General features: G+C 39.5%; 1 protein-coding gene across 2 annotated transcripts; it reads right to left on the bottom strand.

Moving 5' to 3' along the window:
- Window positions 1-703: 703 nt before the first annotated feature.
- Window positions 704-25,070, bottom strand: LOC139474501 (probable transaldolase). 2 transcript variants are annotated; one of them, XM_071257546.1, is made up of 9 exons: window positions 24,901-25,070; window positions 11,592-11,715; window positions 10,048-10,155; window positions 8,207-8,338; window positions 7,110-7,170; window positions 6,157-6,271; window positions 5,659-5,788; window positions 3,267-3,334; window positions 704-2,114 (listed from the first exon to the last, which is right to left on the bottom strand). In XM_071257546.1, the coding sequence occupies exons 1-9, from the start codon at window positions 24,971-24,973 to the stop codon at window positions 1,954-1,956; spliced, it is 972 nt and encodes a 323-aa protein (XP_071113647.1). In that variant the 5' UTR covers window positions 24,974-25,070; the 3' UTR covers window positions 704-1,953. The 2 variants fall into 2 exon arrangements, with proteins under 2 accessions (XP_071113647.1, XP_071113648.1); XM_071257547.1 differs by lacking the exon at window positions 24,901-25,070 and adding an exon at window positions 16,255-16,431.
- Window positions 25,071-25,941: the final 871 nt, after the last annotated feature.

The following is a 25,941-nucleotide window of genomic DNA, read 5'->3' as shown; positions in this document are numbered from 1 at the left end:
ACTTTAATGATGCATTGACGTGTCATTAAACATTCACTAATTCAACTAATGTACCAATAAATCCAGGTGTTCTAACGTTCTAATGATGTTGTGCTGTCATTTTGTTTTTATTTCTTTTGTTGTACGCTGACAAACACACCGAGAGCGTTAACTTTGGTAGTTATGTCTGCCCAAATAGCCTTTTTTCTTTGGTGGGTAACAGTGCTGCACAACTTACTGTTAAGTATGGAGATGTGTTTCTCCAACTTGGCTAATAGCTGAATTTCGGAATTGTTGATATTCTTGTTTCTATTCCTAGGTGAGGTGGAGTCGATGCCATTTGACAGATGACTGGAAGTAGCGCGTACGTGTTTACGTCAGGGAATTGTGGGAAATATATAAGGGAAATCCTGAATTTAATGACAGGTTGATGAAAACACTTACATTAAGGCATCATTAGATATTGATATGCCAATAAACGTTTGATACAACCGATTTTAATGATGTCATTAACTAATGGTGCATTAAGAATTAGGTGGCATGCTGCCCCACGAAAATATTATAAACAAGGATTAAAATAAGTGCATTTTACATCATTCTGAGAGGAAAAATCCCAGGTTTCCAGAAATCCGAGGAAACTTCTCATGTCTGATACTAGAATCATATTTAACAGTACAATGACAAAAACTCATATTAGATGAATTTCCAAAGAAAGATTCCTCCAAACAATGTTAACAGGCAAACACTTGTCTGTTACAAATTTTATTGATGCCTTCCTGTCCCATGATGAATTGCATTAATACATCACTGTATACGATACAACCACACAAATGTACATCATTCATATACATGGATCGTTCTGACATACAGTTTACATGTTTTCTTGCAACAGACACCATCACACTACCCAGACATTTGTCTGTATTCAATATTTTTCATCAGAATGATATACAAAATAAATGCCAGGACTAAGGAGAATATTATTTATGTGAGTATGAATAAATACATTTTGTAAGTATGAGACTTAGAACAAGGAACACTGGCTAAAGCAAATAAACATTTCAAATTTTGTAATCTCTTAGTTAAAAAAAGATGTGCAACAAGTACATATGTTCTATCATCAAATGTAATACAGTTGAATAATGTTTCACAAGGACATAACAATCCCTTAACATGGGCCAGTTAGTAACACTATGGCTATAAAATTAATCCTACATATTATGAGACAAATTCAAGAAAGCTCCATGGGAAACAAGTCAACAACATTATAAAGAATGGTTATAAAAACAAATAACATTCAAATACATGTACTCAAAAAATAAATTCACTATTTGTTAATTACTATTTTAATTCATGAACAAAGAAACATTACAACAATCATATGAACCAAAAGAAAACAAAATGGATTTTCTATCATAAACACATCTATACTACAATCTACAGAAGCAAGCATTAACAATGAAGGATTTCTCTACTGGATTAAACCATTATGTAAATAAACTCTGCCAAACTTTTTCTATTTCTTAATTTGCAGATTTACAAATGCGGGTTTGTTGTGATTTTTGTTGTTGTATCATAGGGCCTTGCACTTTAACCAGTTTTATACGCAGCTTTGTGTGGCGAGCAAATAAGATTGCATTCAGTGGAATAAATAAAAACATAAAGAGCTTTTCAGATTTTACTTATCCCAACATCATTTTAAGGAGAATCTTTAAACCAATTCCTTTAAAGGCCTCGCCTTGCATGAACCTACTTTACCGAAACCACCTCCAATGGCACCAACCATTCAATGTACCTCATACCTGATGAGTTACTAGAATGGAATGAGAGTACATTCACATTTGTGCAAGTACATGTTTAATGTTATATATTCAAGCAGATACACCCAGCTGGCCATTTGTTATAAGATGATGTTTTTTGAATATTGAGTTCGCCTGCTCCTTGGGAGTCTGACCAGGATCTTCCACTGGCGTTTTAAAGTAATCTATCTTTCAACACATTTTCCAATTTTATTGCATCTGCTGCAAATTTGCGAATTCCCTCGGAGAGTTTGTCATTGGACATCTGGTCTTCGTTCATCTCCCAGCGGAACATCTTCTCATCAACATTTATTTCATCAATGTCAAGTTTTTGTGCTGGAAAAGAAAAGAGCATAGACATATGATCGTCGTTTTAAACGAATACAGAGAGTGGAGTGAACAGATGTTGTTTTACACCACAGTGAGCAATATTCCAGTTATGTTACAAATGTTATGCCTGGGCTTGGCAAACCAGTTGGGTTGAATTGATACTGCAGGGTCACGATACAATACATATCATGATACATAGGTCATTATACGTATCACGATATGCATATTTATGTCATATTTCTTGACAATAAATATTTCAGAGCAGGTTCAAAAGGAAATGGTAGCTGTATATAAATGTTCAAAGTGTTGTTTTTTTATAACTGAACTTGAAACGGTAATTGAAACACATTTTGCATTGGCTGCCTGACAAAAATGCCAGGGGTCATAAAACAAATAGAAAGTGTATCAGCGAGTGTATCATCTTGTATCGATACAGAAAAAAAACACTGTTATCGTGTATCGTGTCGTCACAGGAAAACTCATAATGCACAGATGTACCGATTGACCCCAACAAACCAGTGGTTGAGAGTATAAGCATCAAGCCATATCACTGGGGCAGGTTGACACACAAATTGTATGTTGTTGTACGCCGTACTTACTCCTGGACCAGACAATCAAGTGACTGATTTCATGAACATAAATCCACGCAATTGGTATACCAAGACACGCAGTCATCCAAGTGAACAGCCTGATCACTGATCGATTTGGTCGCCTCTTACAACAACAAGCATAGATCACTCGGAGCCTGTATTCTTACCTGAAATACCCATGTGTTGAAAAAATGGAAATAAACCATATTTAGGTGGTAAAAAACAGGCTACTTATTCTATACAATGCTTGTCGTAAGAGGCGACTCACAGGATCGAGTGGTCAGACTCGCTGACTTGGTTGATGCATGTCATCGTATCCCAATCGCGTGGATTGATCGATGCTCATGATGTCAATCACTGGATTGTCTGGTCCAGACTTGATTTTTTACAGACCACTGTCATATAGCTGGAATATTGCTGAGTGAGGCGTTAAACAACAAACAAAAACAAACAAACTATACTACAACCTTTAAACAAACAATTTATTGTGACACAATTTCTCCAAAACTTGCCAATCTAACAATAACTTTCATGACCATAGCTTATGTGATATTTGTTGTTCTCTCACCTGATTTCTTGTCCAGATGCACCTCTACTGGGTCGGAGGAATTAGACAACTTTTCCAGGAGTGAGGGGCTGGAAACGCAACATGATTTCATCAACTGGCTGATAATATATTCTATTCGGACAGATCAATTTGTCTGCTTCAGAGCTCCAGACAAGCTTTTGGTTATTTGGGTATATTACCCAGGGGTTTGATTTTGATAGGGTGTCCACCATTATCAGAGGGTATTCACATCTGTTTTACCTGCCTGTTTGACATTTCGGTATTTTTTTAACTTGTGTCGTAACAATCCTGTAAATCATTTAAAACTAAATGAAGAGTCTGCAATTCCCTACCCTGGAAGTCATTTTTGTTTGTAAAAACTAGCATTGTAAGAAAGGCGTTATTTTTTTTAATCACCAATCAGCAACTGTTTAAGATGCATTTACTAGACTCGATGTGCTTTTCAATTGGAATCTATTGGTACTTGAGTTTGGTTGTTACACAAGCCTTTCCAACTGCAACTGTCAGTAAGTGAAATTAGTGATTGGCTGATACTACCCCCCTTCCAATAAGCCGCGCTCTGTGGCGCTCTTATAAATCACCATGTAGAGCACCAAGATCTCCAAAAGCGTTAATGGATCGCCATCTGATCACAATCAGAGTGCTACTTGATCGCCAAGGTCGTAATCAGAGTGTTATTGTATCACTCTAGAGCGCCGCTGATCACCACGAAAGACTAGGACCTACCCCTCAGCTACCAAGTGTAGAACTAATAAGCGCCTCAGAACGTGACATGTTTTTATAGGATCGGACACAAAATTCGGCGATCAGGTTACAATAGGATCTCTTTGAGCGCTAATTGAGTGATAATGGATCTCCATAGGTCACCTAATCGCTCTCGGATCGGAGTAGAGCAATGAACGCCATCGGGAGCACAAATAGTGCGCCATCGGGAGCACAAATAGTGCGCCATCGGAAGCACAAATAGAGCACCATCGGGAGCACAAATAGAGCGCCATCGGGAGCACAAATAGAGCGCCATTGGATCAAACCGTGATCGCCTTGGGTCGCAAAAGGAGCGGAAACTGATCGTGCAAGATCGCCACATTTTGGGTTGTTTGGTTACGATCAAGGGTCTTCAAGTTTCTATCGGATCGCACAGATTGCTACTGGATTGCAACAGGAGTGCTATCTCATCATAATCAGATTGTAAGTGCCCCTAGATAGACAAAAAATGAGGAGACCTATGGCGCTCCCTCAGAGCATCTAGAGCGCAGAAGAGTGTCGCCTAGTGGAATGGGAGTATACACAATCATTTATCTAACAGTTGTAAAATATGCAATTGTTTTATCTAATAGTTGTAATATACGCAATTGTTTTATTTCCATAGTTGTAACATACACATTAGTTTTATTTTAATAATTGTAAAAAACGCAATTATTTTATCCAATAGTTGTATTATACGCATTAGTTTTATTTACAATAACTCAAATAGACACATGAACCATGATAATTTGACTTGAAGTTAATTACTCATAAAATAATTTCTTCATCAAACAATGTTCAATATAAGTACATTTGCAATGAAAGGGAATATTAAAACTAAATCTTTTTCACTGTTATCAAATTTATGGTAGATTAATACATAAAACAGAAACATTTTAATTGGTCTGCCCTTGACGTGAATAAAGAGTACTGCCCAATCAAATAAATATTTACCTTGACACAAGTGAAGTAACAAAAAGGGAGGTAACTCTCAATCCCCAAACCAATGCGTTCAATCATGTCAGAGCCTCTGATTGCACACAACATGTACATAAGTCAGTTGGGGTTTGGGGAAAAATCCTTTCGTGGTGGACATAAAATATTCCACCATTAACAGTGCTTGACACTGACCCAACGTTGTCAGTGGTCAAAAGGACCAGTGCCAAAATAAATCTATTGGTCCTGATGGATCTCTACTAGACACATCTGTTGCAGATTTCAAAAGTTAACAAACATAAATTACCTTGAATACACAATGCCATTTAGAAAGTGGTCAAATGTAACTAATGTTATATTTGGGATAACACTTTCTTAGTAAAGTACAGATTCTATTACTTTTTTGGGTTGAGACTTTGTGTGCTGGCGATTAGGTGCCTCACCCTGGCAGGTGTGGGTTCAAATCCCGGACGGGACTCAACCCCAAAAAGTACGAGAATCTGTACTTTACTAAGAAAGTGTTATCCCAAATATAACATTAGTTATAAATTACCTTGTTCGTCCCCAAAGTAACACTACTGCCCCGGGACACTATTATTTTATTTTACTGGTCCTTATGAAAATATACTAGACTTGGACCAGCAGACCAGCGTTAGTGTCGAGCACTTCTTTGATACAACCAACCTGCTAAAATAGTAAATAATGGCCTTACGAGATGGTGAGCAGATCACAGCCAGCAAGACCCAGAATCTGGCCAATGTTTCTGAAGGATGCCCCCATCACAACGGTTGGGAAACCGTACTTCTTGTAGTAGTTGTAGATTCTTGTTACACTCCGCACACCTGTAAGTAGAAGAGTACAGTCAGTGACACTTGAGTGAGTGCTGTGAAGCAAGGTCAGCCAACGTCCAGCAACGATGACCTACTATCCGCCCAGTCCCAACAAATCCACCGTAGTCGACTCTTAAGACAAGCTTCGAGTACAGGGGTCCTACAGTTCCCTTGTCTGAGTGATTGAGTATGGTTTTACGCTGCTTTTAGCAATATTTGAGCAATTTTATGCCGAGAGACACCAGAAATCGGCTTCACACATTGTACCCATGTCGGGAATCGAACCCGGGTCTTCGGCGTGACGAGCTACTGCTTTAACCACCAGGCTACCCCACCGCCCTCTTTGTCTGACAAGGAGGAAAAGAGTACATTTCACTCACCAGGATCTTCCAAAGGTTCGAAGGTCTTCTTGTCACCGTTCTTGACATACCAGTCAAATATCCTGCCTACAAACGGTGAGATGAGAGTAACTCCAGCCTGTCCACATGCAACAGCCTGCAACGACAGCGTCAGTACGGCTCAAGTACAGAATCATGTTTTCACATGGCTTACAGATTCTTGCTAAAAAGCTTGGGTAGGACACATTTTCAATAAATTAAATGCACACTGGACATTAACCATTGAGAAGAGGTGATTGCAAACAAGTGTTGTGCTTGAGTTGTTGATTGATAATGCTTATACAGATTGGGGGTGGGCGGGGTGGGGTTGTGTGGGGTGGGGTAGGTGGGGTGGGGTTGTGTGGGGTTGTGTTGGCAGCAATTCCTTTAAACAATGCATATTGTCAATGGTGTAGATCAATGGCGTTGACATAACTGAACATAGCAGTTGACAAACAAAAACCTTAATACACCTAAAAGAATTGTTGAGTCAAGGCTGTCACACCTAGTTTGATTTGTTTGTTTGATATTTAACGCTGCACTCAGCAATATTCCAGCTATATGACAGCGGTCTGTAAATAATTGAGTCTGGAAAAGACAACCCAGTGATTGACATCATGAGCATTAATATACGCAATTGGGATACGATGACCTGCATCAACCAAGTCAGCGAGTCTGACCACCCGATCCCGTTAGTCCCCTCATACAACAAGCATAGTCGCCCTTAACAACAAGCATGGGTTGCTGAAGACCAATTCTAACCAGGATCTTCACTAGTGCATCTAGTTTGAAGGAGAGAGCCGAAGGTTATTAATGAAAACCCCAACTACTAAAACTTCACTGACTTATTTTGATGCTACAACAGTTTCAATAAGTTATTCTGCAATATTTCCAGATACTTTTCATCAGTTTATCCATGTAACCATGGTAACCAGTACATTCCGCGGGACACACACCTGGTGGAAGCTGAAGATGAGAGTCATGTTGCAGTGGATTCCGTATTTCTTCTCCAGGACTCTGAAACAATTTGGATGCCCTTTGTTACAATTAGCAAACGATTAGCCAGATTATATTATTTCTTGGTATACAGCAATATACTATCTTCCATATTTTCTTGCCCATAATGTGAGTCAAAGTATGGCATTTGTGATAAATACACATACCTTCTCTGACCATAAGGTTTATTTTAAGTCACCAATAGAAGTACTTGCTGTAAATAACTGAGTTGGTGCTATCTGCTGATCACTGCACACACGATTGTGTTGAAATGAATATGAACAATACTGAATGAAAATTTGAAATAAGATTAATAAAATACCTTCAAAACATGAAGCCCGATATACAATCAACAAAATATGCATTTTGAGAAAATATAAAAGCATGGTCAAATCAAGGTCAAATTCTAAAAATATGGCCATAAAAGATACACATATGTTAGGCTTTTCCCCTCACTACCCATTTCCCAAATTTCATGAGTGAGTGAGTGAGTTGGGTTTAACGCCGCTTTTAACAGTATTCCAGTTACATCACGGCCGTGTCAGCTTAATGTGGGAGGAAAGCCCAAAGCGATGCAGGTCTCAGATGTTTACCACTTCGGTGAAACCCACGAGGACGGGTATGGTGCTGACAAACCTTGAAACATAATCGGGGTGAACCGGGATTCGAACCCACAATCAAAGGTTTCTGGCGTGCCGAAGGGACGCAACTCTGCACAGCGAATCACGGCGCCTCAGACGACTGGGCCACCCGTGCCCCCCAAAAATTTCATGACATGTTGAGCATAAATAGAATAATAATGGGCACTAATAGGTTTTTCAATATACCTGCCTTGGCATAAAATCCAAAGAATGATCTGGGATTTATTTCCTGACAAAAATAAACAAAAACAAACAAAATAGAAAATCCAAAACAAACAAGAAGATATCATCGATTGAAATACCTTGAACATAAAATCTTCCACATGATTCACTAATTCTTAACCACTAGGTCACCCGGCCACCCGAAATCAACCCTGAAATTTTTGACACGTGCCCTGCAATGGCTGCCCCCTCACCTGGCTGCCTCAACACCCTCCCAGGTGGACGAGAGTTTGATGAGAATTCTTTCCTTGTCTATGCCCAAATCCTTGTACATTTTGATCAGTTTCTGAGCCTTGGTGATCATGGCATCCTTGTCAAACGATAACCTGTAACAAACACAAGTGGAAATCTACATGACACACACCCACACTAACTTGCTGAGCTCAGCAAACACTGAAATAGTGCATACAGATTGTGGATCAATGCTTACTTGAATCTGGAATTTGACCAGAATTTTAAAATTGGTCAGCAAGTTTAGAATTGGGAGCAAAAATTAAAATGGATGGGTAACTGGAATGAGGAAAATGTAAATTCTTAACATACCTAAAGGACCAGATGGGATAAGAGCCTTTTTTGACCCATTGTTTATGTCAAATTTTAAAAGTTTGGCAAACTTTGAAATATTGGTATAAAATTAGAAGACAATTTCCAGTGTTTGACAACTAGCCGTTTTTCTTTCTTGGGAATTCTGACATGATCAAATACAGAAGTATTATTAACATGATTAAGGGGAGTGAAAAGTTGGAATCTTCGAAAAAAGAAAAGGGAATGTAACTTAGAGTAAGTTGGTACACATATTTTGTGACCTACGTTGATGCTGTCCTTCTCTACATCTTCCAAACCTCTAAGTAAGCCCTCTTGACAATTTTTGCCGACTTTTACAATTAAGATTGATATAAAGTCCAAATGAACAAAATCTAATTCTCACAACAATACTCATATAGGATTTGTTCATTTCTTAAACAATACACATTCTGTAGCCAAAAAGCTGTTATCATCCTTGGTCTTTCATTTCAAACCACAGCACGCCAATAATTGTGACTGACAGCATGATCTACATCACAGGGGGTACAATGATTGGCAATCTGTCCGGTCACAGAGTTGACAACACTATAGTTATATCTGGAGTAGAGAGGGGATACGAGTAGAGAGGAGAAATGAGTAGAGCGGAGTTATGAGTAGAGAGGAGTTACAACTAGGAGATATATGAGTACAGCGGAGATACGAGTAGAGCAGCGCTGAGATACAAGTAGAGCTGAGATATGAGGAGAGCAATAAAAGTTGAGAGGAGATATGAGTAGAGAGGAGATATGAGGGGAGCAAAAATACAAGTAGAGCGGAGATATGAATAGAGGAAATACAAGCAGAGAGGAAATACAAGCAGAGAGGAAATACGAGTAGAGCAGATATGAGTTGAGTGAAGCTTAGAGTAGAGCAGAGATATGAGTTGTGTGAAGCTTAGAGTAGAGCAGATATGAGTAGTGCACAGATATGAGTTGAGTGAAGCTTAGAGTAGAGCAGAGATAGGAGTAGAGCAGAGAAAGGAGTAGAGTGAAGCTTAGAGTAGAGCAGAGATAGGAGTAGAGCAGAGATAGGAGTAGAGCAGAGATAGGAGTAGAGTGAAGCTTAGAGTAGAGCAGAGATAGGAGTAGAGCAGAGATAGGAGTAGAGCAGAGATAGGAGTAGAGTGAAGCTTAGAGTAGAGCAGATAGGAGTAGAGCAGAGATATGAGTTGAGTGAAGCTTAGAGTAGAGCAGAGATAGGAGTAGAGCAGAGATAGGAGTAGAGTGAAGCTTAGAGTAGAGCAGAGATAGGAGTTGAGTGAAGCTTAGAGTAGAGCAGAGATAGGAGTTGAGTGAAGCTTAGAGTAGAGCAGAGATAGGAGTTGAGTTAAGCTTAGAGTAGAGCAGAGATAGGAGTTGAGTGAAGCTTAGAGTAGAGCAGAGATAGGAGTTGAGTGAAGCTTAGAGTAGAGCAGAGATAGGAGTTGAGTGAAGCTTAGAGTAGAGCAGAGAAAGGAGTAGAGCAGGTTTACCTAGCATCGACTTCAGTGGACACTCTGCCGGGGATGATCTTGAGGATTTCACAGCCGAAGTTAATGCACACCCTGTCCATGGCCTGTACGACCTGCTCATCGATGCTCCTACAAAAGAGAGAGTCTTGTTTAATGTCACTAAGAACAGTTTAGTCAGGGATAACCCCCCCTTGCAGAAAATAAAAAAAAACCTGTTAGACACATGTTAGATAAACTCATCTTTCCCTCAAAGAGTCAATGGCAAAATCCACTGCAGATTTCGTCCATTTGCTGAAAGATATTCTGTGTGTTGTCCCCTGAACATGTTTGATATGAATGCAAGGAAACAAACAGGCTGAGTCAAAGAGTGAGTGAGTGAGTGAGTGAGTGAGTGAGTGAGGTTTTATGCTGCTGTTAGCAATATTCCAGCAATATCACGGCGGGGGACACCAGAAATGGGATTCACATATTGTACCCATGTGGGCAATTGAACCCGGGCCTCCGGCATAACGAGCAAACACTTTACCCACTAGCCTCCCCACTGCCCCTCTCAGTCAAATAGACCTCCTCAGTACATGACCTTTGTGTGAACCCTACAGTTGCCTGACATTGCCGGAGAGCGGTGAGTACATGGCTGCAAGGCTAGGGCACATGTAATGTAATATTGCTCATGTAATCCGAGTTTTTGTTGGTCAGAGAACCCACTGTTTTCCCTTTTGCTGGAACCAGGATGTGGCTTGATTTGTTGGTTAAAATAGCAACTCCACTGCAAAGCATCAGTATGTATTCATGGGCGATTAGTCAAAGTGGGGTAACTTTAAGTAGCTCAAGCCAACTTTAACAACATATCGTATGTCATGAAACCCTACTAAAAATAACGTTTTCCGCTAGGTCTAGTCTAGGGTGTTCACTGCCAGTCTATGGTGTTCACATACAGTCTATGGTGTTCATTAACACAGTCAAGGGTGTTCCCAGACAGTCAAGGGTGTTCACTGACAAGTCAAGGGTGTTCACTGACAAGTCTAGGGTGTTCACTGACAAGTCTAGGGTGTTCACTGACAGTCTAGGGTGTTCACTGACAGTACAGGGTGTTCACTGACAAGTACAGGGTGTTCAATGACACAGTCTAGGGTGTTCCCAGACAGTCTAGGGTGTTCACTGACAGTCTAGGGTGTTCACTGACTGGCTTGGGTGTTCACTGACTGTCCACTGACAAGTCTAGGGTGTTCACTGACAGGTCTAGGGTGTTCACTGACAGGTCTAGGGTGTTCACTGATAGTCTATGGTATTCCCAGAGAGTCAAGGGTGTTCACAGACAAGTCTAGGGTGTTCACTGGCAGGTCTAGGGTGTTCACTGACAGTCTATGGTATTCCCGGAGAGTCAAGGGTGTTCACCGACAGTCTAGGGTGTTCATTGACAAGTCTAGGGTCTTCACTGACAAGTCTAGGGTGTTCACTGACACAGTCTAGGGTGTTCACTGACACAGTCTAGGGTGTTCACTGACAGTTTAAGGTGTTTCCGGACAGTCTAGGATGTTCACTGACAGTCAAGGGTGTTCACTTACCCTCCCTTATCCTTGGCGTACTTTATCGCTTCATCGATAAGTGGTTGGTAGGCCGGCATGCTGGAGGCAGCATAGATGAGGGAGGGGTTAGTTGTCGCATCTGTCGGCTTGTACTTCTTCATGGCTGAAACAGTGAGTGAGTGAGTTGGGTTTACACCACTTTTAACATCACTTCAGTTATATCACGGCATGTCAGCCGAATGTGGGAGGAAAGCTGAAGTGCTGCAGGTCTCAGATGTTTACCATCATCTCCAGCCTGGTACCATTACCGTAACACATACCTACTCATTGTGTGATCCTCCGCCTACTGTATATATTCTGTACAATGTTCCTCATTCAGTCTTGCTTGACAACAGTATAAGGATCTATACCTAAACATCGCCTTTACAGTATTAAAGAAGTTGTTATCCATAAATTGTGTCTACTTGGGGCAACTAAATGGAATAGGTGGTCACGTTCACTGACTTTGTTGATGCATGTCATCGTATCCCAACTGAATGGGTCATGCTCATGATGTCAATCACTGGATTGTCTGGTCCAGAATCGATTTACAGACCGCCGTCATACAGCTGGAATATTGCCGAGTGTGGCGTTAAACAACAAACAAAGCAAAATGCATTTCCATTTTCTATGACACATGATCTAACACCTTAAAATCTCATTCCTCTCCCAATCTGAATACATATATCATGCACAATTCTGCTCAAATGACTTTTCGGTTCTCTGTGACCTTGACCTTACATGTAGGTCATCATGACACAATCATGTCTGCCCCACTGCATGAAAAGAACTATGTGTCATTGACACACAGTAAACATGGTACACCCGTGAGTTAAGTAAACAAAGTTTTTTTCCAGGAATGAATATTGCCATGGCAGTACAGGAGGTACACTTGAAATGTCTGAGATGTCAAACACTGCATGGTTCCATGGAGGTGGTCGTCAAGTTCTGACCAAACCTTTTCTTTGTTTGTTTGTTGCATGACACTGCACTCAGCAATATTCAACTACATGACGGCGCCTGTAAATAATCAAGTCTGGACCAGACAATCCAGTGATTGATATCGTGAGCATTGATCTACACAATTTGAATACCATGAGAGGCATCAACCAAGCCAGCAAGCCTGACCACCGGATCCTGTTGGTCGCCTCTTACGACAAGCATGGATTGCTGAAGACCTATTCTAACCCAGAACTTCACAGAAAGACAAAACCTTAGTGAATGCGTGATTCAACTATACAAAACATGCACCGATGCAACCTATTATTGAAAAGCGCAAGTGCATGTAAAAAAAATTCAAATTTGTGTCTAATCCTTAATTTTTCCACACATGGACCTTTGAACCCACTCAATACATCTAAGCTTATGCATCGTACTACATCACTAATTGTTAAGTGTAATTTGTCAGGCTTTCTTTGGATTGACGTAATCACCCTGTGAGTACTTTCTAGTGCGTTTTATAGTAATATATTAATTTATGTATAATCATGATATAGTCATCATAGTCATAATAGGTCTGTGATTATATTTATTGAGATGAGTCTGTGTTTCAACTTTGACAAATGTATAGGACAAGGGTGCAACCTGGTTCTTGTCTGGTGCAACCAGGTTTTCATGTCAACATTCACCTGGTGCAAAATAAATAAAGTTCCTTAAATCAACACTACTGCATCACCATTTGAATGAGGTGACAGGAAAGTTGACCATGTACCCTTCAATGAAAACAAGGTCACCATGGTCAAATGTGTTACACTTTCCAAACAGAATAAATATCCCCCACTGGCCTCACCTAGTGTATTTTACAACATGTTCACTATCATTATGCATGAGTGAGTGAGTTGGTTTTATTACCGCTTTTAACATTATTCCAGTTATATCACGGCGTGTCAGCTTAATGTGGGAGGAAATCCCGAAGTGATGCAGGTCTCAGACGTTTACCACTTCGGTGAACCCACGAGCACGGGTATGGTGCTGACAAACCTAGAAACATAATCGGGGTGAACGGGACTATGCATGAAAATGTGTACATCGTCTCAGATATTATAAGTCTGGAACTTTATCCAAAATGAATCTATTTGTGATAAAAATGGCAAACATCAACCCCAGCCAAGGACACAAATGACCTTGCAATACAAAACATCGTTCACATGGGTTCACTTGGATTCACATGAGGCATATATACAGGGCTCAACAAATTTCTTTTCATACTGCAAACACCCCCCCCCACACTCTCTGGAAGAAAACATTAAACTACTAGATGCAATTAGATGGACTCGTGTAGGTTCACATGAATAATTCATACAAGGCTCAACAAAATTGTTTGGATATCTGTTGAAATGTGTTCTGTAAGTGATATGTGCTTTGAACACTGCCAACCATATCACACAACACTTTCAACACAGTAATGTTTTTTTGCATTGGGCCAGCGGTGCGTTAAGTGGAAACTGAACAACTATGACAGTATGTAGAAGTGGATTGTTTTGTTTGGCCCTGATAGGGTGCTTCATCGTTCACCATCATTTAAAATGGGATAACCAGTCATGTACATAGGTTATTCCCTCAACTATGTGAAATTGAACTAGAACCGAAACTGCAGTGTAAGGGTTCATATTTGGGGCAGTTAAATCTACAGTTAACCTCTCTCTACACTGAAAACACAGTATGTTTATCTCCATTCTACCATGACTAAATTAAATGTGAACTCTTTAGTATTAGCAAATATAATGAGTGAAGCGTCCAGTGTTTCGAATGGGTTGTCGATCTGAATTACGGCATCACCGACAACAGCCGGAATCACTGACAACAGCCGGAATCACCGACAACAGCCGGAATCACCGACAACAGCCGGAATCATCGACAACAGCCGGAATCGCCGACAACAGCCGGAATCACCGACAACAGCCGGAATCACCGACAACAGCCGCAATCACCGACAACAGCCGGAATCACCGACAACAGCCGGAATCACTGACTACAGCCGGAATCAAAATATGACGCTGCAAATGATCAGGCAGTATGTTGACACAGTAATATTTCACTCAAACATGTTGGTTGGTTTGTTGTTTAACGCCGCACTCAGCAATAGTCCAGCTATATGACGGCGGTCTGTAAATAATCGAGTCTGGACCAGACAATCCAGTGATTAATATCATGAGCATCGATCCACGCAATTGGGACCGATGACATGTATCAACCAAGTCAGTGAGCCTGACCACCTGATCCTGTTAGTTACCTATTACGACAAGCATAGTCGCCTTTTTACGGCAAGCATGGGTTGCTGAAGACCTATTCTACCCTGGAATCTTCACGGGTCACTCAAACATGTGACACTGACAGGCATTAAAAGCATACAAGCACAGCAACTGTGTAAGCGAAAATGAGGTGGCACTTGTAAAAAAAAATAAACAAGCCTTGCAAAGCTTCTGTTTTACACCGCACATCCCCATTATGTTGCAAAAGATATGACGTCACCGTTGTATATAGAAAAGCACAAAATTCCCAGCTCTCTATTCTCTCAAAACTTAAAGTATATTCGCTTTGTAGATTTCTATTGTGTTTTCTGCAGATCCTTTGAATATTGTAGTAACTGTAACCTATAATTGTAGATATAATTATTTAAATATGCCTACCAATGACTGAAAAAGTACTTTTCTATGAATATCAGGTTTAGAAACAGTTTTTGTCCACTAGTCCTTATAACGACAACATATAGCAAAAACCTTAAAATGGGCCAATTTCTACTAGTCCTTAGGATACCTTTACTATTGGGCAGTTTGGTAAGGACTACAAGACTAGTGCCAATTTCTAACGTTGAATATTAATTAGCTTCCACTGTGATTTAGAGGGGGCTTATTATGATTTGACAACCTCTGATTGACCTATCAGAATCAAGTGGAATTTCTTTTATGAGCACCTGTTGCCCTTATCAGGTCATTGACCACACTGTGTAACACAGTCCTGTAATCTGGGCCACTCTCTGACACAATAAACTTTGTAGATAATAAGATCGTTGGTTATTTTGGTATAATTGCCTTTCAATCTAGGGGTCATTTACGGTGCTGTCTGACCTATTTATCTTGCTTTGCTTAACAACACAAAGTGAACAATAATGATTTCTGACATGGCATTATTTATCTATTTTCGCCCCATTCATATCAAGATTTTATGTCGCTGTCATGAAGTCAAGTCATAATGTAGTTTATCTTTTATCACCTGCTGGTCCATTAAACATTCAGTTACCGTGGAGTGGCTTACTCAGCAAAATATTTAATGACAGAGCACTTTATTGCACAGTATATAAGCAACGATGGAATTCAGCACTCTTCGCGATCTTGCTACTGATAATCACTCTGAGTGTTTCTCTTCAAGAGAAAGTAAACACTTTTAGGTATACATGTTCAGGTCCAGCTCCACTATATAGAGTTGCAGTGTCATGCTGACACTTGATTCGGGAAAGCTTGTGGACTTTGCCAGCTCAATATCGACATGTACAAATTAACATGCATGTGGCTGCTTGCATAATATTGAAAAAAGTCAACTGCATTTCTCTCAACAGTATCGGCACATTTTCCACGTGTCCACGCCTTGCACGGATGGACTGAAATTTCGTTCCGGCTTCATGCCCTAGTTACACGAGGCCACACATCGAGGACACCCATCTCACCTTCGAAATCACCTGTATCGGCGACAACAACTGTGTCCTCTTTTAACTGGTCAAGGGATGTCCTTGCTTGCTTTTTGGTGTCGCACATAATTATTGTTGGTCGTGAAGAGTCAGCTGTTCTGGACTTCGGCGTGCAATCTTTCCCGCAGTATACTTTAAAGCGGATTTCCGAATGTAGTGCGCATGCGCGATAGCATTGACCTTGACAGATGCCCGTTCCTCAGTTAAACGTTTTGACGCCTATAACATGACATTGGATTCACTCTACGATCGTTGATTTAGAGCGGTTGGCAGCGATGTGCTCTACGATTTTTTAACAAGTTATTTGCGAAGTCGCATAACATAATATAATATATAAATATATATATATATATATATATATATATATATATATATATATATATATATATATATAATGGACAGAAACCAATGCAATGTTTGTTCTAAAAAAACACACATTATGTTTAAATAGTCGAAATGTAACATAATAATTATTACGTAACAATAAGACTAATTGCACGAATAATATACATAAAACATATTTATAGAATAAATGATAGTATATAGCAAGAAATATAATGCATAAGCACAAAGCATACATATATATATATATATATATATATATATATATATATACGTATAGACATATGTAGGCCTACATACACACTCAGCACTCGCATACTTCATGCTCGTAAGAGGCGTTTAATGGAATCGGGTGGTCGCTGACATACTTGATGCATAATCGAGTCTGGACTAGACAATCCAGTGATTGACATCATGAGCATCGATCCACGCAACAACCAAATCAGCGAGCCTGACCACCCGGTCCCTTTGGTCGCCTCTTACGGCAAGCACAGTCGCCTTTTACGGCAATCATGGGTTGCTGAAGACCTATTCTTACCTGGATCTTCACGGGGCTGAAGACCTAACCTCTACCCGGTCTAAACACTCTAGATGCGAAAGCGTATACGTGATTAACCACAAATACGTATATATGTATAATATGTATATATTTACAATTGTATGCATGGGTTGAAGCATTGTTGGTACTTTGGGTCATTATTGGTGCTTATAATCCAGATGTCGTAAAAACAATATGACACACCCGCTCGTTTATTAATGTCTGTGTACTTCTTGAATAATATATTTATTCTAACAGTTTGACAATTATTTCATATTTTCTTTTAGTAAATTTTGTTGTCTATACTTACAACATAAACATAACTAAGGGGTTCGCTGTTCTTCTGGCTATGGGGGTGGAAGAGGAAGAAGTAGAAGAAATGGCAATTGTAACTTGTATAAGATCTGGGCCCACTTGCACAAAGCGATCTCAGCTCTAAGATGATTGTAACTCCCATACTTTAACATAGGCTTACGATAGTCTTAGCACTAAGATCGCTTTGTGCAAATGCGCCCTGGACGACATGGAATAACTCACCTCAAGTTTCAACACACAACATGGCAATAACGGGAAATACACTACCTCACAAACCTACCTCACAAACTATGACGTCACAGATGGAAATACCCGTTCGATTATGTGCAAACTATGACGTCACAGACGGAAATCCCCGTGCGATTATGTGCGATGCGTTTCGTGCATCACCTGTTTTCAACATCGGAACGAAATGCATCGTGACGGGGGAAAAGGAGATATTTTCACTCGTGGCCTGGCCACCCGTGAAAATGTCTCCTCTCCACCCGTCACCCGATGAGAGAAACATGATATTTCACTCGAAACATGAAATATCATCTCTCTATATTTTAGACGTGTATTTTAGATATGGAAATCAGATATTCTTCTTCGAATGCTTCGCTCACCGCCAATGAAGAGAGGCATCGAACGGAGTAAAGGATCCGATTTTAACTTGATTGATATACTTTCTGTCCTTCCGAACTTTAAGGAAACCTTAAACCACATTCGGCCTGCCTTGACTTCATTTGACGCAGTTACAGATTATATGAGTAATTATATCACTAGAGACGTTGATATAATTTTTTTAACAAGCAAAAGTTCTCCTCGCCCCGTGGTTCTATCAACAGGGATATGTCCATGTACCCCCAAACTTGAAATCATGCATGAACAATTTATAACCTATTTGTCTCATATCCCATTTCCCCCATAAAAATAAGTATAGCCTGTGTATTGCCAGTTGGGGGTGACATGTCTCAGCGATATCTGTATGTGAAAAAGTAATCAATACTTGTTATAGTTGTGTTTGACGAGCTATACATTGACGAGATTGACAATAATAACGAATGGTTCACACGGGTTCAAAAGGTCAATCAGAGGGGTTGTCATGCTGATGAGCCTCCGTCGAAAGCAATATGATAACAGGTCGGAACATGCGAAGAATATAATAGTATATATAAATGATGAAGTTTTTAATCGATTCTGGTAAAACAGTACAGGTTCTCATTTGGAAAGCATAGTGAGTGAGAGAGTACGGTTTTTACGCCGCTTTTAGCAATATTCCAGCAATATCACGACAGGGGACACCACAAATAGGCTTCACACATAGTACCCATGTCGGGAATCGAACCCGGGTGTTCGGCGTGACGAGCGGACGCTTTAACCACAAGGCTACCCTACCGCCCCTGGAAAGTATATTAAACATTCTGATCGAACTCATTCGTCACCACTCGCCCCTTTCCGTAACCTGCATGAAGACTTGTACCCCTATCAATGAATGTTATGTTAGAAAATACGACAACCCAATCAGACTGCGCGTATGACTTCAAGTACTTCGGTCAATGAATCCCTCAGGAATAATTTACTTTACATATATATGTCTTGCATTTATAAATATACCCAACATTCAGTTAAATGTGTTTAAACATTCTGTATAATACCGTAAGTCCCGATGTGTTTTAAAAAGCATCTTGAAAAAATATATTTATGGGGAAAATATACGTGAATCATTACGCAACGAGTTGACAATTCTTTTAGCTATGCCCGTTTGCGCTCAGACGGAACCCAGTTGCAAAATATGGCCACGAGAGGGGCACTGGTCGCTATTCGTCTTGTCCAGGAATAACACGAGTTGGTCACGAAAAGGCACCATAAAAAAAACAAAACAACAAAAACAAACAAAAACGTTTGTCATCTTTAGTTTGTTTGTAATTCACACCTTGTCATTCCAAATATTGTTACTGCACGCAGGGGAAATGGGTCTTGTTAGAACCCGCTATTCGCCATTCCTGACCACCCAGTGTCTTTAACATAATAGAATAGATATGGTACGCTGGATAATCGGGTGTGATAATCTTTGAATACAGTGAAACCTCGTTAATCCGTCAACCTCGACGTCCGGGCGATTACACCGGGGAACGCTAGCATGTAATCACTGATCGACCTTGTTTAACCGGACTTTACTGTCCGTTTTAGATAAGGTAACATATCCTAAATATCGCCACACCACGTACAGGTGTGTGGTATAATCTATGTGAAAATACTGAAATGTTGGTGAATTCTAAGATTCGGGTTCCACATCGTAAATCCATGTCATTGTATATTTCCAAAACTCTTTAATGAGAAGTTATTACTTTTATTTCCGATATTTGAAAAATGTTCATGTCAGTGAAATAGTCAAGTGACTTACCATTATCGGTCACGCTATCCATGAAACGCATCATATAATGTCAACCCTACATAGACACACTTCACTAAGGACAGCCTATTTTTCAGGTGACGCCATGTAATCAATATGTGACGTCATGAACAGTGGGTGACGTCATATCGTATATCTCCCAGCGATGATGTGACATATGCCTTTTATTGACCAATCAGCATTGAGCATCGCTTCCTTGCACATATGGACATTTATCATCAAAAACTGGCTCCCACAGGAGATATCGCTTGGATGAGATCAAGCGATATCTACACTGTAGATATCGCTGCAATGAAATTACATCACAATACTTTGCAGACCATTGTGACGTCACTGGTTACCATGACGTCAGAATCAAATGACATCACTAATGGCGCTGCTACTGAAGCTGTTTGCAGTACTTTTTACACTGAAGACACTGCTAATTACTGTCTACAAATTGAAAAAGTTGAAAGAATGATGTTGGATGATAAATAAAATCTCACCCTCGTGTCTTTTGATATCAAATTTATCAACACTCGTTGATAAAAGCGGCATAAATCCTTAGCAAGCCTCAGAATTTTTCCGCTTTTATCAACGAGTGTTGATATATTTGATATCAAAAGACACGAGGGTGAGATTCTCTATATCGTAAAGTTATAACACAGGATCATTCTACCCTTGTTGGTAATATTTCAAGTAGGTACACCACCAAGCTTGAAATTTAACACTTAGCTCTTTAGGCGACACTTTTTTTATTTCTTGGTTTACGGATTTCAAACTCATTTCAAAAGTGAGGCAGGCCAATTAAAAAAAAAAGAAAAAAAAAGGCCTCTCACATTTTTTTTACCTGAATTTTGTCCTACAAAGTTAGGTAGGCATGAAAACAAATATCCTCCCGTCATAAAAGTAAAATAACTCAATTTTTCAAGAACATTTTATTATATCCCTGGCACTCAGCTTGTGCAAGGATGGCAACATGACAATATTCATGTCATTGGTGGAAATGCATGAAAGACGCTGCTATTTTGGCAGCATGGGCAACGTTTAACTCTTTCAACACCAGCCAACCAGAAGATTACTGCTGTGACACCTAGTTCCCAGAGACTGTTGTGTGATAGATGAAACCAACATTTATCAAGGAATTATCTGCTGAAATTAACATCTTTGCTACTACATGTTTGGCCATACACTATTTGAAAGGTCTAATTAATCCTATTGTTTATAAATATGAAAGTTATGTGTATTTCACGTTTAAATAATTCATGAACAACTAAATAAAGTTCGTTTTAAATAAATAATAATGTAAGCTAAAACATTCATAACGTCCAAATTTAGCGCAAATCTAATGATTTTTTCGGCAAATATAAGAATTCATAAAATCCACTTACCTATTTCTTTTTAATTTTCATTTGTTTACGTTGTTGGAACATTATTTTAAAAAGAATTACAAATAATATCTGTCATCACCCATTTCCCGATGATAGTAGCTGTCCGCTCACTTACATGAGGAAATACCTCGGTTTTCAAAGCTTCGTATGAATAACACATACGTCCTGCCATGTCAGTATACATTAAAAAACTTATATTGTTTCACCGACAAAATCTGCTACAAGGTTCGTGATTGGTCAAATTTAAGCACGTGACCTAAGGCAGCTAATCCAATTACAGCAACGATAATTTTCAGACTTTGGCGAAAGGTTTGGGTTAAATCATGTTATTCAGAACGTTTTAGCATGAAATTGCGATCTATATTAAAAATATGGAACTTTATGGATGCATAGAGCTAGGTTACGAGCTGTGACAAAGATTTCTTCGAGAAATCCAGGCGACGAAAGCCGAGATGTCATTTGACTTACGATATGCGATCGCACGAAAAGTTGGAAATAATAACTAAGATGTCAGTTTGGCAACTTTTATAGATACATTTTTGATGATTTTATTACTTTGTAATTAAAGACGTTTCAGCCCGTGAGGACCCGTTGTCGAAGTGTGTCCGAGAATTTTATTTTCAATAACATTGCGGGAAATAGTGTTAAGTGAATATATTTTTAATCTATAGATAAAAAAATGATAAAAATCAAATGGAATACGTATTTCAGACATTGTAAAATGTGATAGATTTAATAAATGAATGATATGACAAGTAGGTTAATATAATCATAAACTATTTTGACGTGGCTTGGACGGTTTACCGTGCGGTGTGACTTGTGGCTTTGAACGGCCAACAGTGTTGAAATAGTTGAAACTGGTCACCACTGCGCTTTGCGTTGACAAGCTTTGATGGTATTAGAGAAGGATCCCAGCAAGAAATATCAGAGTGACTTCCCTTTGCTTTACGCTCGACGGGGAAAAGAAATCTTTTTTTGTTTGAACTTTTGTCGAAAAGATCGGCGGTAATAAAAAAAAGGGTAATTTTCATTTTTATTTTTTTTTAACATTTGGACTTTGAAAGAGCGGCGCATCCGTAAACCAACAAATAAAAAAAATGTCGCCTTAGACGTTATATCTTTTGTGTCACAATGAACTTTTGACTGCGGCGTGAAACATCAATCACATCACCGAAGAACAACAGATGCTATGCAGTTCACGAATCTCATATCACTGGTAGTTAATAAGCCAGATCTGTCCCATAATCGAACAGCCATTGATTTACAATTCCAGTATTTGCCACAAGCAAATATGGTTGAGACTGGACAGGAAAGATAATCGCGGGATATGACATGAATATTTTCTGCCATGATGCCGTTGTGCTGTGGTAGGACTGTATCGTGTTTGTGCCCTACGACAACAGTGTGGGTTGTCAGTGTATGGATTCAAAGCGTTACACCGGAACCCAGGCAGACACGACCGGAATATCAGTTGTATTGATGGCACATCCTAGCACGGAGGAAAAGGAAATTGAGCTATTTAACATCCTTATAAGAATGACATAAGCCCTCATCCAAAGATGCATATCACGGTATTTGCAGCGATGTAAATTTTGTATCTGCCGTGTTACACACAATACTAATTACGCAACGTCTCAGACCCGTGAAGATCCGAGGTGAAATAGGTCTTCAGCAACCTATGCTTGCCGTAAAAGGCGACTGTGCTAGTCGTAAGAGGCTACAAGCGGGATCGGGTGGTCAGGCTCGCTGACTTGGTTGGTGCATGTCATCGTATTCCAATTTCGTAGATGGATGCTCATGATGTCAATCACTGGATTGTCTGGTCAAGACTCGATTATTTACAGACCGCCGTCTTGTAGCTGGAACATTGCTGAGTGCGGCGTTAAACAAAAACAAACAAACAACCACCACACATCACATGATTAATCAACGACTATAACAGTATGAGGGTTGATGTGGTTCTCGTCATCAACGTCACGAAACACCAGTCTCATTAAACCCAAATATTGTACGCCGATATCAGACCCATCAACACAATATCATTGCAGTGGTAAATACTGAGACCCGGTCAAGATCGTAAATCACCAGCAACCTATGTATTGTCGTATAAGAGTCGACTAAATGGATTGGGACATCAAGCTCGGTGACTTAGTTCACTGTATGTTATCGTATCCTGTTTCTGTGGATCGAGGCTCATGATGTCCATCACTGGATTGTTTGGTCCAGGATTATTTATATACTAGTACATTCATTATATCGCTGGAATATTGCTGAGAGCGGGGTTAAAAAAACAACACTTATGACTTCATTTACAACATTGACCGCAAGAAAGGGATTGGCTGCACGAAATACCGTGCTCACATTTTCTGCTAAGTCATCCCTCTGCGGTTAATTTTGTCAACTCATTCTCACATTTTTGTAAGAGAAATGCCCTTAACATGAATAAACAAGTATATATGTTTTTGTTAGTTTGTTTTTTGTTTAACGCCGCACTCAGTAGTATTCCAACTATATGACGGCGGTCTGTAAATAATCGAGTCTGGGATCTTGGGATACGATGACATGTATCAACCAAGTCAGCGAGCCTGACCACCCGACCCCGTTAGTCGCCTCTTACAACAAGCATAGTCGCCTTTTACGACAAGCATGGGTTGCTGAAGACCTATTCTATCCCGGATCTTCACGGGTCTCACACGCATGGTATTCATCTGGGTTCAATTCCAAGGATTGCCATAAGGCGTGAACCCCATTCTTTGAGTCATAAGCGATGAATTTGCTGGAATATTGCCCTAATCTAATCGACTTCATTCATCACCAGCATTAGTTTTTTTAAATTTGAAATAAATCGTGAAGTTAAATAGTTTTAAAACTTTCATTTACAAGTCTCGAATTTAAAAAAAAGAAAAAAATTGGTTATATCCATCCCTTTAAAACACATGAAACCCCATCATATACCGTAAAACAATATACTGACAACGAAAATGTGGTCAAATTGAAGTAAAACAATATTCTGTCTGTCTGTGACCTCGTTAATGGGCGCCGACGATGGACTGTCGACAACAGCTTTAAACACGTTGTTGATATATAATGTGATATGGGTAACAGATGCCGAACTGATGATAGCTGTGTCAACCACATGCATCAGACAACCTGGATGTGCATCGGACATTCCAGAAAACACAATCAATACGTGGCCAAACTGTACGTGTCAAATATGCATGATAGACGATGCATTTATTTATTTAAGTCAGTCTTCATATTCAATAGAACTTAAACTTCAAGAGCTGATTATATAATTTATAGATATATGAAGAATGAATGCGTTCTTTGACAAGTACAATATTATGTTTTGTAGGGTAGACAGAAGTTATTTTTAAAAATAATTCTTAAAATGTATAGTTCGATTTTTTGTACATAAATTCTGTGTAATGATAAGATAAATCAAAATAATAAATAATTGCCGGCTTTAAAATATCTTAAAATGGGTTATATTTCTACATTTACACTGTCAGATTGTGTGATCATGCACCGACATTGCTGACATTCAACGACAATGGACAAGCAAAGCGATGTCAGTCATGCACATCACCAGGACTCTTAGATTATGGAAAACTGCAAAGAAGCAAATAACTCAGCATCAGCAACATCTACAGCAAAATGCTCACCGTCGAAATCGCCAGTGTCGCAGCTGACGATGGTGACATCTGTCAGCTGACCCAGAGCCGAATTGGAACCCATTGTCGATTTCACAAAATCTTCGTGATTGTCACCTCCGTGCTCGTGTAAGGGTGCTCTAAATCAGCAGTGACACGAGATAGCACTCTATCTGCACTGCCACACGACACTCGGCAAAACGCTATCGTGACGACGGAAACAGCCGAGGTTGTGCTGACGTCATTTATGTTAATGGTCTGTAGCGCCTGAACGTATTTCGTCCGCTTTAAACCTTGATAAATGATGTGAGCTCAAGATTTCTTGTTTAAGTGGATGTGTTTTTGAGTGTGTAATATTTGTAAAAAGAAATACAAATACCACACATTGGATTGGATTGCTAATTATGTACCCTGTTGCTACCTGGCTGGGCATCCTACTTTTTTTTAGCTTAATATCTATTATACTTTATAATATAACTAAAATATATGCAATTGTTTATCATCAATTCATTGGAAACTGAACTGAATGTACAACTGAATGGATATATTAACATGGGGAAAATGGACAAATTTTGACATATATTTTATCATGTTAAATGCCACATGGAAATTGTGAAATAAGGGAATATTACAGCTAACGCCATGTTCCATTTTCTTTAGGCTGCCAAGGGTCAACACGATAACGCCTATCGGACAAGACCCGCATCTCTCATGGTGCTGGTCTGATAGAATAGGCAAACAAATATCATCCACCCTTATCAAATCACCCGTGCCACGTATACATTCGTTGCATACTAGCAACTGGTAAACTAATATTCTTATTAAACTTTACTCATTAACACCCTTATCAGCAATGCTTCGGTCAAACGAAATTATATAATTCTGTCTAGATAACACCACTAAAGTTTGCAATAACAACTTTAATCATTTAATGAGATTATCTGTAGCAGCTAGAATAACTATAAATACGGACGACAGACAGTCACAAATCATTCAGTGGCTGTCTAATAAACTGTTTATTCACTCAGGTCTTGGGTTGTTGTGAGGGGTGGT

Source organism: Haliotis cracherodii, unplaced genomic scaffold, assembly GCF_022045235.1.
Source record: "Haliotis cracherodii isolate W230 unplaced genomic scaffold, xgHalCrac1.p SCAF_3, whole genome shotgun sequence".
Lineage (NCBI taxonomy): Eukaryota > Metazoa > Mollusca > Gastropoda > Lepetellida > Haliotidae > Haliotis > Haliotis cracherodii.
The sequence above is the reverse complement of the archived record's forward strand: the minus strand, read 5'-3'. Positions and strand labels throughout refer to the sequence as shown.

Coding starts and splice junctions, on each gene's coding strand:
- LOC139474501 (XM_071257547.1), bottom strand. CDS start 16,342: ATGTGCGACACCAAAAAGCAAGCAAGGACATCCCTTGACCAGTTAAAA. Junction 7,171..8,206: donor GAGGGTGTTGAGGCAGCCAG/GTGAGGGGGCAG, acceptor AAATTGTTTCAG/AGTCCTGGAGAAGAAATACG. Junction 6,272..7,109: donor TCATCTTCAGCTTCCACCAG/GTGTGTGTCCCG, acceptor CTGTCGTTGCAG/GCTGTTGCATGTGGACAGGC.